Source organism: Aegilops tauschii, chromosome 4, assembly GCF_002575655.3.
Source record: "Aegilops tauschii subsp. strangulata cultivar AL8/78 chromosome 4, Aet v6.0, whole genome shotgun sequence".
Classification (NCBI taxonomy): Eukaryota; Viridiplantae; Streptophyta; class Magnoliopsida; order Poales; family Poaceae; genus Aegilops; species Aegilops tauschii.
The window spans coordinates 510207325-510220307 of record NC_053038.3 but is presented as its reverse complement, the minus strand read 5'-3'; the positions used below and the strand labels follow the sequence as shown (position 1 = coordinate 510220307).

Here is a 12983-nt window from a genome sequence, read left to right as displayed (position 1 = left end):
CACACATTTCTATATATATATAATCATCCAAAAGTTGACATTAATCTAACATTTATATAAACTAAAAGTATAAAAAACTAAAAAAAAGAAATTAATTAAGAAAAAAATGTCTCTTTGTGTGTGTACACTGTGTGTGTGTACTGTGTGTGTGTGAGGGCCGCCATGGCGCGGCAGGCCGGGGCGGTCTTACAGCGGGACGACGGCCGGCGCTACGAGGCGACGGGGGGGTGGGGGGCGACGGGCCGGGGCGGCGACGTACGGGGACGGGCCGGGGGCGGTGCGCGCGACGACTGGCCGGGGGCGGGGACGGGGAAGGGAACGGGCGCGCGCGACATGGGCGACGACGGGGACGGGCGCGACGACGAAGCAGATGAAGAAGAAACTAACTGAAATTTTCGTAAGTGCTATATATATAGGAGGGGTCTTTAGTACCGGTTGGAGCCACCAGCCGGTACTAAAGGTCAATTTTGGTCAGGCCAAACGGCGGGAAGCGATCCCCTTTAGTACCGGGTCGTGGCTGAAACCGGTACTAAAGAGCCCCCCCCCTTTAGTACCGGTTGGAGCCACGAACCGGTACTAAAGGGGTGCGCTGGCGCAAGTGCGGTGCGGCAAGTTTAGTCCCACCTCGCTAGCCGAGGGGCGTCCGCACTGGTTTATAAGCCCCAGTGCGGTAGCTCTCGCGAGCTTCTCTCTATAGCAGGCTTCTAGGCCTAACTGCGCGCTGCCCTGTGGGCCTAACGGGCCTGCATCCTGGCCCAAGGCCAAGCAGGCCCACTAGGCAGCGCGCAAAGTTGTTTTTCTTATGTAGTTTTTTTTTCTTTTCTGCTTTATATATTTTCTTTTATTTATTTCTGAGTTATTTTTTGCTGTATTTAGAGTTTCTTTGTGAATATTTTTGCTTTAGGTACAAAAAATTACAAACTTTATGTTAGTGCGAGTAGTTTTTAAATTTGAATTATTTGAAATTTGTGTAAATCACTAGTTTGTGAATAACTTAACTTTAAAATTTAGACTTTCAGTGATTCTTTTTTCTTATGTTTAATATTACTGTGTTTTATCACTAGTTTGGAGCCACGAACCAGTAGTAAAGGGGGTGCGTTGCCTTTGTAACAGATGAGTTTTCGTCCGAAACCCTGATACTTCGAAAGAGATTGTCCAGTTTGTACACGAAGTGCATCCAGTTTTTCCCGTAACCCTCTCTACTTTTTTGCACATGCTATGTGGGTGAAATGATGATACCATATCAAGTTTCAACCTTTTCAAAGTTCATTTGTAGTGCTTTTAAATTTCAGGGTCATTTAGCTCAAAACAAATCAGTAAATACATGAAAAATAACAAATGATGTCAGAAAGGGTTGAAAGTTGATGACGTGCTTTTGAATGGTGCATACTAAACGCACAAAATGTCTGGAGTTGTAATAAGTTAAAAAAATGAAATGCCTTTGTAACAGATGAGTGTTCGTCCGAAACCCTGATACTTCGAAAGAGATTGTCCAGTTTGTACACGAAGTGCATCCAGTTTTTGTCGTAACCCTCTCTACTTTTTTGCACATGCTATGTGGGTGAAATGATGATACCATGCCAAGTTTCAACCTTTTCAGAGTTCATTTGTAGTGTTTTTCAATTTTAGGGTCATTTAGCTCAAAACAAATCAGTAAATACATGAAAAATAGCAAATGATGTCAGAAAGGGTTGAAAGTTGATGACGTGGCTTTGAATGGTGCATACTAAACGCACAAAAAGTCTGGAGTTGTAATAAGTTTTAAAAATGAAATGCCTTTGTAACAGATGAGTTTTCGTCCGAAACCCTGACACTTCGAAAGAGATTGTCCAGTTTGTACACGAAGTGCATCCAGTTTTTGCTGTAACCCTCTCTACTTTTTTGCACATGCTATGTGGGTGAAATGATGATACCATACCAAGTTTCAACCTTTTCAGAGTACATTTGTAGTGCTTTTAAATTTCAGGGTCATTTAGCTCAAAAGAGATCAGTAAATGCATGAAAAATAGCAAAATGATGTCAGAAAGGGTTGAAAGTTGATGACGTGGCTTTGAATGGTGCATACTGAACGCACAAAAAGTCTGGAGTTGTAATAAGTTTAAAAAATGAAATGCCTTTGTAACAGATGAGTTTTCGTCCGAAACCCTGACACTTCGAAAGAGATTGTCCAGTTTGTACACGAAGTGCATCCAGTTTTTGCCGTAACCCTCTCTGCTTTTTCGCACATGCTATGTGGGTGGAATGATGATACCATGCCAAGTTTCAACCTTTTCAGAGTTCATTTGTAGTGCTTTTCAATTTCAGGGTCATTTAGCTCAAAACAAATCAGTAAATGCATGAAAAATAGCAAACGATGTCAGAAAAGGTTGAAAGTTGATGACGTGGCTTTGAATGGTGCATACTAAACGCATAAAAAGTCTGAAGTTGTGTAATAAATTTAAAAAATGAAATGCCTTTATAACAGATGAGTTTTTCATCCGAAACCCTGATACTTCGAAAGAGATTGTATAAACATGTAAAAATATACATGAAAAATACATTGACCAGTAGCACCTTTCAGCTAAAACGCGCTACTGCTATGTGTAAACATGTAAAAAATATATATCAAAAATACATTGATCATCAATGATCTTTTTGTATACAATTTGAATTGTCAATATGAGTCCTCACCGATTTTGAAACCGGAGGAGACTCATATTGCGGCCACAAATTCTACACATAGAGTTCAATGAAGACCAAGTGGTTGTGATAATTTGAAAAGTAACATATTTAAGGTGGTAAAAAACCTATTAGCGGAGCGAGGTGGGACTAAAAAACCGCTGCAAAAAGAATCAACTAAAAAACTCTAATACCGGTTTGTGGCATGAACCGGTACTAAAGGTGCTGGTGGGGCCCCATCCTGATAATAGCCTGCCACAACCTCTTTAGTACCGGTTCGTGGCACGAACCGGTACTAAAGATTCGCCACGAACCGATACAAATGAGCGCCGCCCGCCTAGCCGTTCGAACCTAGTGCCGGTTCAATTACAAACCGGGACTAATGAGCTTCACATTAGGCCATTTTTCTACTACTGACTGCATGTGTGACACTTATCGCAACTTGAGAATTTTGGTGGCATTTTTTCCCACGCAGGGAGACACGATTGGGTTTGTTTGTGCCTTTTTGTAGATTCAATTTTTAAAAAGGTTTTATCTCTTTTACTGTGCATCCAAATCACGAACCATTTTCATTGTTGTCTTTCTCGTGTCGAGATCTTCGAAACTAGATCTCATGTTGATAACTTTTGATGAACTTTTTTTGGGGCTAATTTGTGCTTTTAACTAGCAGTAATATGTGCTTTCAAACTATACTAACCCGTGCTTTCAAATAAACTAACATGTCCTTCCCCATCCCCTAGAAAAATATGTGCTTCCACGGGGTGAAGCATAACTATGCTTCACTTTCGAGGAAGCACAAATGTGCTTCACGCATATGCACATACGTGGTTAAATTTGTGGGGAAGCACAACTATGCTGAGGGGCCTAACTGTGAGACGTTCGATTTGCTGATCTAGATTCAAACATTTTTCACTTACATATGTGAGCTATTTAAAAAAACTGCCCACAGTCTACCATTTCCGTCTCCGATTATTTAATCCATGCTTTAAAAAAATTACCCAAAGTAAGATCTTTTTTCGAAGTGTGTGTCCGATTTAGTAACTGTTTTCGCCATCCTCTTGGTCTGGACGTGCTCTTCGATACATGATCAATGTTGAATATGTTTTGAAAATTTTCATTTATTGAAACTCGAATGAAACGGCTATGTAAGCAATGTGTAAATGTTAACCAAATTTGGCGAAATGCTCAAGCATTCACAAAATCGTGCGAAATATACCTAAATATTATGGGGAAAACGCGGCCAAAGGAAATGAACCATGGAACTTTGTTTGAAATCGCGTATTTCAAAACAGAAAAACAAACGTGTTAAAAACATTCTTTTTCCCTGAAAATATGTTCAGCAAACTTTGCTCCAGCATGCCTGAAAATATTGTGAAACCCATGCAAAAACACTTTTTTTTTACCGGAGAAAGAGCATAAAACTGCGGGGAGCACTACATATGACTGAGTTGTCTCTCTCTTTGCATCTGGACCACTAATTTGTTAATCGTGCGTCTACGAATGCTTGGCGCACTACTAGAGAAGAGATCATATGGTGAGGTTCTCCTGGATGCCGGAGAAGGAGCCGCAGATGTTGCCGCCGACGTCCGGGAAGGCGGCGCACCCCTGCAGCGGCCCCACCTTGCCGTTCCACTCGACGGCGACGGGGTACCTGATGAGGTGCCCCCGCATCTCGGTCACCTCCTCCGCCACGAACCGCTTCCAGTTGGCGTCCCCGATGCCCCGCACCCGCCGCACGCACTCCAGCGTGTCCGGCCGCTCGAAGACCGCCTCCACGCCCCCGGTGTGCTCCGCCCACAGCGACATCCTGTACCCGTAGATCTGCAGCAGCATTCCAGTTCGTCAGTCGTTGTAGATTTATGATGATGATGGGGTGAGGGAATGGATTTGGCTGGTTGCCTGTCCGCGGGGAGCAGAGAACATGTTGGACCAGGTGTAGTGGGGCTGGTACGCGCCCATGGCGATCTCGGTGTCCCTTGTCCCCTCCATGGACCTCTGGTTGATGTTGGCCGACCCGATGATCACGTACTCGTCGTCCACGATCATGCCCTTGGAGTGCACGTACACCATGAACCTCCTGTTCTTCCTAGCTTGGTCCTGAACCATCCATGCCCATCAGGGCACACAGGTGTGAGTTCTGCTGCATAATCTTTCAGAAAAAAAGTGGCACCTACATATAGTGGTGCTCGCATTGCCACAGAATTTCAGCCGCTTGCAGTCCTTGACTCGATCGATTCTCACCTGAGGGTTGGTGTGTGAAAATGCTTCGGAGAAAGCGGCATTTTCCACCGCTTCTCGGTTGCCGAGGCAGAAGAAATTCAGGTAGTCCTGTGGGTCATATGAACCATTCAATCCCGTGTCTTTCAATGCCTTGTAGATTATCTCGTACATCATCTGCATTGTTTTCTTCTGCAGTGGCACACATGAATTGCATTAGCCTAACAGAAGCAGCTATGCTTATAATGAAGGTTCTTAGAAACTGATGTGCTTTAGTTGACACTGTAGTGACAAAGCTCTGAGTCACTGAGAGAGATAAAGAACCTAACCTGCCAGTAAAGAATTCTCTGTGTTGGAGCACCGGTTGGGTTGCCTTCAGGCCACATCGGAATTATTATGTAGGCCGAAAATCTCTCGTTCGCGTAGATCTTGTTAGCAATTTTCAGGGCTACCTCGATCGGTATTAAATTATTCGCGCCTGCAAGAAAACCAATTTCAGAGTCCGGGGCTGCCAGAAGTTTAAGTACCGGGCATATTTGTTGCTGGCATGATGTGGGGAATTAAGGTATCAGATTTTTTTTTTAATTTGGTGACCTGCACTAGTTCATCAAGAACAAAGAGATAGCAAAGTCGACACTAAACAACACAACCTAGCATGCCATTAAGATTGAAAGAAACTGTACTAGTCCTTGCTTACCAAGATCTCTATGTGAATCCCATTGAAATGAAGAGCCAAGGAAATACTGATTTTCAATATAGATGAAGTGTTGGGCTGCTCGGATGGCGGTAACGTAGGCTGTGTGTATGCTCATATCGATTAGTACATTTTTCCCGCAAACAAGATTCTGTCAAGAAAGCAAAAGTTGTCTATCAGGTAAAACAAATGGAGCTCTGTCTGAACACAGTTATGGTCAGGTGAAAACTGTATTTCAGTTACCTGAATGGTTGCTTCTCGTGGATCCTTGGGAAAAGCCTTGACGGAGTTCGAGTCGATCGATCGGAAAATCTGCACTCCAACATGAGACTGCTCAATGTTTCGACACACGACTTTGGTTGGAAACTCTGGAATACTATGGAAGATCTTACCTGAACATCCCATCTCTCCGTGTCATTGTCATTGGAGTATACATCATCGTCAATAGCTGCGATCTCAGATATCTTTTCGATCCAGAGCAACGTGTCATTACATGATTTCGACAATTTCTTGGACCCGTGGCGCTTGGATGATTTTGACCAACGCTCCTCAAAGTTCTTCAGGACATCGAATGCTGCCGGGCCGTCGATCTTGGAATGCAAATCATGCCATGGTTCTCTCGGCCCGCGCTCATCAGTTACCTGCATCGAGACAAGCGGCGCATTTTGGCTATCAAATATAGAATTGATCCTTGAATGAAAATCTCTAACAAAGTTCAGACCATATTCAGGAGTTCTCACCGCGAAGTTTGGGTTGTAATAATCCTCCTTGTGCACCGTGTGAAGAGTGTGAAACAGATTGTGCCTTGGAGTGTCATATCTCCCACCACATAGATCAAGGCCTCCGACGAAAGCGACTATCTTCCGTTTACCATTGCCGGCATCGGCGTCGACGATCACCGTTTTCTGATGGTGGGTAAAAATAGTTCCTGTCTCCTGGTTTCCAATGGTTGCCATCATCAGCTCATTGCCCATAAAGATAATATCTAAGTAAGTTTATCTCCTCGGATGAAATGAAAGACAACCTTTTGCTTCACCCAGCTGTGCCTTTTCCCGGCAGATCGTGAGCAGAGCAGTATCTGAACCGAAGAATGCTTGAAAAACCTACGCGTCTCCTCATCTCGTGTGCCCATGTAACCTTCCTACATATGACGATGGCATGAAGTCATAATTTACATATGGAAATTATTCTTATCAGTTCATTCAAATTCATCAAAGCCAACGATGAAACTTGGAGCAGAATTAATTCAGATAAATGACATGAACATAAATTGCAAAATTCTGCAGCATTTTGATTAAATCGACAACTGAATTCAGTTATTACCATCTGGATGCCAAGGACGCTCCTGGACGTGGGGTCGTCCCAGACGAGCAGCAGCACCCGGACCCCCTCCTGCGACTTCTTCTTGAGCAGATCGCCCAGCGGCCGCGCCTTGTCGCCGCCGTCGCGCACCAGGCGGATCGTGTGGAACACCGACCACCCGGTGATGTAGATGAGATGCTTCGCCTGCGACATGGCGTCGTACACGTCGTGCCAGCACTGCCCGTGCCGGTAGAGCTGCCCGTTCCCGAGCCGGATCTCCGGCAGGCACTGCCCGTCGCCGGGCACGTGCGCATCCTGGTACAGCGTCACCCGCCCGCCGCGCCGGAGCGGGAAGTAGGTGTTAGGCACGCCGGGGAAGTCCGGGCCCGGCGTCACGCCGTGGCTGTACATGGTGAGCCTCGCCACGGGCACGTACTGCACCGACATCCGCAGCGTGGCGCCCGGCCGGCACGGCTTCCCAGACGACTCCAGCACCGGGTACACGCCGTCCACGCGGTCGCCGGCCAGGAGGGACTCCGCGGGGATGGCCACGGCGCCGATCAGCTCCGCCCCGATCACGTCGCTGTCCTTGACGACGAAGCTCACCGCGGCGGTCTCGTGCGCCACGGGCACCAGGAAGTGCTGCCGCCACTTGGGGTTCTCGTCGTCCTGGATCACGAAGGTGCGCGCCACCGTGGCGGAGGCGACCAGCACGGTGACGTAGGGGTCGCTGGTGGACTTGGAGCCGGGGTCGGAGGTGCAGCTCTTGAGGAGGCCGCCCATGGTGTTGGACAGGATGTCCTTGTTCGGGAGGTTGCACGCCTCGTCGATCCAGATGTCCAGGCTGCCGTGGAGCAGCACCGCCCGGTGGTTAGACGACGTCGACGCCAGCAGCGCCGCCGTCGTCCGGCAGTCCTCGTCGTCCGACATCGCCGCCGCTGCTGCTGGATCGATCGCCCGCGCGCGCACGACGATCGATCTGTGTCTCGATTCCTACGCACGTCTAGCCTGCTGATCGATTGGTGGTCTCGCGTTGTTGCCGCGATGATCGTCGCTGCGCACGCGTGCATGTGCCGGTGCCGCGCTCGCGTCTGCATGCAGCTGCCCACCTTCTCTCTCCTTCTCCCCGTTGTTCGGTACTGGTGGTGGATCGCTAGCTGCTTCCCCTGAAATGCAGGGGAGGTTTTTTTTTCTTTTGTCTTGTTGGAAACATAATTTCTTATAACATTGCCATAAATGGATTTCTTATATATAGTCTCCCAAAACATTTGCCACATAGAAATATACTAGTAGTACACAAATGGCTTAATACAAGATGATTAATCTTAGGACCCGGATATCCAGCGAATGTCAAATTTTTAGGCATGCCAAATCAAACGTTTTTCATGGCAAATCATGTTTGTCGAGTATGGCAAACTTAGTTGGTGAACATGGCAAATCCGTCCAAGTTCATTTGTTTGCCAGAAAATTGCAGGGCTTGCAAACTAAATTTGCCATCATCGTGTCAATATAATTTGCCATGAAAAACGTCATATTGCCATACCTAAAAATCTGCCTTTTCGTAATTGTATTGTTTGATTGATATTATCTACAATTATTGTTGTTGGCTCAAAACAATTGTCGCTTGCAAAGTAAATATCTCGAGTTTGAGCGAAAAATATAAATTAATCTAACTATATACACATTAGCTAAAAAGATCCACAACCATGAGCTGCCAAATGTGGCACCCTATACATCCGCAGAAGTGACAAATCATTCCCTATTTGTCCTCTCCGCAGTCATGGTCCTCAAATGTCCCCCCCCCCCTCCCCTCCTAATCCAATACAATCCATGCAACTACGTAGATCAACATACATACATAGCGTCATCCGGACCCAAAAGAGAAAGTTTTCATGCAATCGGATCCAAAAGATCAAGTTCATCATCCGGCAGATAAACTAGATACATTAAATAAACTAGATAGCTAGATAGAACGGAGAGGGGCGCCGGACATCACCATTTCTGCGTTGGTCCCTTCCCCTTGCGGTCACCAAAGCGCCGATAGTAGTCGTCCGCGTAGTCCGCTGGAGGGGGTCGTCCTCCTCACTCGTTGTATCGGATGACAAGAAACAAGAAGAGGTGATGATGCCGACGAGACATCGGGCGGCGCGGGACTGCTCCTACCAGAGCCGTTCCGCTTTTGACGCACAATCGGATGCTTTGATGCCGAGCCGAAGCGCCTTCGCGTTCTTGCGGCAGAGGCACCCCGCGCCCGTCTCCACCATGGCAATGTCTAGCGCAGGGCCTCACGCAAGAGATGCTCCTCCGGATCGACCGAGGCAGACCTCGCGTCTGTGTGAGAGGCCTCCGCCGCCCTCTGCGTGGCTCGCTCCCTCTCACAGTAGCTAGACAGAAACGGAGGGGGGCGCTAGACCTCACCATTTTTGCGCCGATCACTTCCCCCTGCGGTCACCACACAAATAGTAGTCGTCCGCGTAGGCATACGCTTCGATGCCGAGCCGAAGCACCTTCGTGTTCTTGCGGCGGAGGTGTCTCGCGTTTGTTTCCATCGTGGTCAATGACCGGCAGAGGATCTCGCTCAGGAGCTACTCCTCCGGATCGACCGGCACAGGCCCTGCGCCTATGCAGGAGAAACCAGCCTCCGTCGCCCTCTACGCAGCACGAGCACCTAGCGCTGCCCGGGAGGATCTAGGGCCGGAGAGTAGGGGAGCTAGGAGCACACCCGACCATGGATTCGTGGTGGCGCGGAGCGCGACGGGCCGATGCGCTCAACCACATTGCGTCGTCAGGCCACTAGGGACGGAGCGGAGCCCGAGCTCCCATCTTGGTACACCTGCGACCGCCGAAGTGCAATGTGGAGCAACAACTCCTTCTTGTCCGATGTGTCGCTGTCGGATCCCTCCTCCTTCAAGAGCCCGTCCTAGTCGACGGGGTCGGATGCGCTGCCGGAGGCGCTACCAGATTGGTTTGAGGAGCCAGCCATGATGGACGGGAGGGGAGTGGAAGAGACGTGCACTGGAAGTGGAGCGTCAAGAGTGTGGTTTGACTAGGGTTTCTTCTGTGGGTGGGGTATTTGTGGGGTCGGCGTGGGCCCGCATGGGCTGGATCCGATGTGACGGACATGTATGGGGCTCTCCATATCTGTTCCACATGACTGGGTATGGGAAGTGCCGGGCAGTCCAGACGTTTGTACTGACTATGGATGGTCCAATTGGGTGGTAATTTACTGTTCAGAAAGTGGTCGGGCAGGCCTCTCGGACGTTTAGGAAGGATCTATAGGCTCCGGTTGTCGAATAACAAAAATGACCGATGCATAAAACTTGTATCTTTAACGCTAAAAAAAGCCTTGTATCTTCCCTTACGCACACAATTACGGAGGATGGCGGTTAGCTATTCCGTGGTGCCAATTTCCCTTCGAGAGATCGATTAAAATGGTCGAGCTTATGGGCTATCCCAAGATTGAATGTAGCAATACATTGCTCATGGTTAAATTATGAGAGGATTTCGATCATGTTTCTCGAAACACAAATTTCCAGACTTTAAATTTTGTTTTAAACGAACATGTAAATATTATTACTACAAATATTCCATAAATCTTACTCCCTCCGTTCCTAAATATAAGTCTTTGTAGAGATTCTACGATGAACCACATACGGATGTATATAGATGCGTTTTAAGTGTAGATTCATCCATTTTGCTCCGTATTTAGTCCACCTAATAGAATCTCTACAAAGACTTATATTTAGGAACAGAGGAAGTAGAAAACAACATGCGGCGCCGTGCGAGGCTAGCTAGTATCCTCAATTTCCTGCAGATATCACACAGACTATGCAGTGGCATCCTTCAGGAACACATTCACCGTAGACCTTGTCTGAGTGGTATGTCTTTTTGCATAGTGTCATACATGCATCTTTGGATGGACACGACTTGGAGACGACGTGTATATCGCAACCCTGTGGGACATAGGATCCATCGTCTATTCTCTCCTTTGACATAACACCTACAGATCCAATGATCATTAGAATGTTTCATACACATGTGCTATAGAAAATAGAGCAAGAACAATGCCCACAAAATACCTAAACAAAGCACCGAAAGGACGAGGCCTAGGAACACCACCTTGGTAGTGGTCATGCCTGATAGGAGAACTAGTGAACTAGGAGGAATTGTTTATACTAGTTGTGTTTCGGGTGGTAATATTGCCTTTCTATCTTGTGGAAGCGTAGACCCATAGCGGTCTTTATATAGGAGCCATGGTGCTTGTTATATGTGGAATCAATTAATAAACGTATTCTTTCTATGAGAGAAAAATTAATATTCTAACTTAGGTACATTTTTATTCCTTTTTATTATTAGAAATAAACTAATCAAATATGCTAAATATTGGGCATAAACGGATAAAATTAGGACCCATTTTGTTGGCACTGTTGTCTATCACTCATTGCGAGCCGTATAGACAGATCGGCTGCAGCGCGTCTAATTGGGCCGGTCCAGTAATGTAAGCAACCCAACTCTTCACGTGTTTTTTGCCTAAAAAATAATGATGAATTTTCACTTTATTTTTCAAAATTTCAGTTGTTTTTTTTAATTTGAAAATGATCATGAATTTAAAAAATGTCCGTGAATATGAAAATGTTCACAGATGCAAAAAGTGTTCGCAAATTTGAAAAAATATTCATGATTTTAAGAAAATGTCCACGGATTAAAAAAATTGTTCATGAATATAAAACAATTACAGATTAGAAAGATGTTCATGAATCTGAAAAAAAATCTGTAAATCTGAAGAAAGAAAATCATAAAAATATTTTCAGATTCAAATATTATTCACATATTCAATAAAATAGTGAATCATAAAATTTAATGACAATCATGAATGTAAAAATGTTTGTGAATTAGAAAAGAAACAAAAAATCAAACAGAAAAAGGAAAAGGAAAAAAAAACAGGTGAGAAAAACAATACAGAGATTAATGAAAGGAAACATATTTACTCAGCAAGAGGGCAACGATTACATTACAAGAACAATCTCTTCTATTGCGAAAATCAATGAGGACTAGTTTACTGCGGTGCCAAGAAACAAAAACCCATATTACAAAGGGGAAACAGTTTTGGGAGAAGTACATGATACTCTTCTGCAGAATGGAAGCGAAATGGCAAAAGGCATCAGGACCCATGAAGCTCCGAAAGTCTGAGATGACGTGAGGTATTAAAGAAATCGCAAAAAAAAAAAAATTGCCTTCCGCGCCGTCTGCTCCGAAATGGCAAAAGGCATCAGTACATGATACTCTTCTGCAGATGACGTGACCCATAAAGCGATTTGGGATCGCAGCAGGAGCCGTCCTGTATATAGCTCCGGCCGACGCGCGAGAGCAACGCATCCGAACAAGCCAAGCTGCGGGATGGGGAGAAAGGCGCCTCCTTTCGCTCCGGCCGGACGGAAGCGCAAGGGTCCATCGCTCCCCTTTCTCTCCCCCTGCAAACGCCGGTCTATCCCCACTCCGGCGCGGGGCTGGGCCACCATGAACTGATTCCCGTAACAAGTCTCGGCGACCGGGCATTGTTCGTCTCCTTGGACAGGTGCTTGTCCGTGTCGGCCAACAACCTTCCGTCCATCAGCAGCAACTCGATTTACCTCACGGTGTCACTCCCGGATCCGGTCGTCGTGCATTGTTTGAGCAGCCGATCGTTCGAGCGGCCAACGGCGTTGTGTCAGGTGCACGACGGAAAGAAAATGATCTGCCCATCCGTGCGGCCCTTCACTCTTGCTGATCATCTTCTCACCTACTGCAATCGTCATGAATGGTACGGTTTTTCTCAATTCGCTTCCTACCTCATCCCCGATTAGCGTTCAGCATGATCGCTCTAACTAATGATCTCATTTCGCCATCCATCCATCCTCTTGCAGGTCAAATGGCTGATGTTTCATGAGTACTACTCCATACCTGAGTCTTTTCAAGGGCTGTGGAAGAAAATAAGAACCCAGGATTCCCAAGTGAGGATTTCACGCGTGAGAGATTGAAGCAGATAATAAAGGATAAGTAGGCATGTGTTCACCCTGACATCGGCGGTCGTGCCGCGTTCGTGGACCACCTCCGAGCGTTCTGCGTCGAGGCC

The 12983-nt window shown here is 46.5% G+C and overlaps 1 protein-coding gene across 5 annotated transcripts; it reads right to left on the bottom strand.

The window, feature by feature from the left end:
* Positions 1-3972: 3972 nt before the first annotated feature.
* On the bottom strand, positions 3973-9854 carry LOC109735067 (phospholipase D beta 1-like). Of its 5 annotated transcripts, none has more exons than XM_040386336.2 (11): positions 9811-9854; positions 6893-7739; positions 6594-6710; positions 6310-6504; positions 5962-6210; positions 5813-5881; positions 5573-5720; positions 5205-5353; positions 4900-5067; positions 4558-4755; positions 3973-4479 (listed from the first exon to the last, which is right to left on the bottom strand). In XM_040386336.2, exons 1-11 carry the CDS (start codon positions 9852-9854, stop codon positions 4186-4188), a joined length of 2478 nt encoding a protein of 825 aa, XP_040242270.1. In that variant the 3' UTR covers positions 3973-4185. The 5 variants fall into 5 exon arrangements, with proteins under 5 accessions (XP_040242270.1, XP_045083975.1, XP_045083974.1 ...); XM_045228040.2 differs by lacking the exon at positions 9811-9854 and having other exon boundaries at positions 4885-5067; positions 6893-7247; positions 7338-7812; XM_045228039.2 differs by lacking the exon at positions 9811-9854 and having other exon boundaries at positions 4885-5067; positions 6893-7812.
* Positions 9855-12983: the final 3129 nt, after the last annotated feature.

What these genes read in the sequence shown, in the direction of transcription:
- LOC109735067 (XM_045228039.2), bottom strand. Translation starts at nt 7,801, where the DNA reads ATGTCGGACGACGAGGACTGCCGGACGACGGCGGCGCTGCTGGCGTCG. An exon ending in ACAGCTGGGTGAAGCAAAAG is followed by an intron (nt 6,505 to 6,593) that starts GTTGTCTTTCAT and finishes ATTGGAAACCAG; the next exon opens with GAGACAGGAACTATTTTTAC. An exon ending in CACGAGAAGCAACCATTCAG is followed by an intron (nt 5,721 to 5,812) that starts GTAACTGAAATA and finishes CTTTCTTGACAG; the next exon opens with AATCTTGTTTGCGGGAAAAA.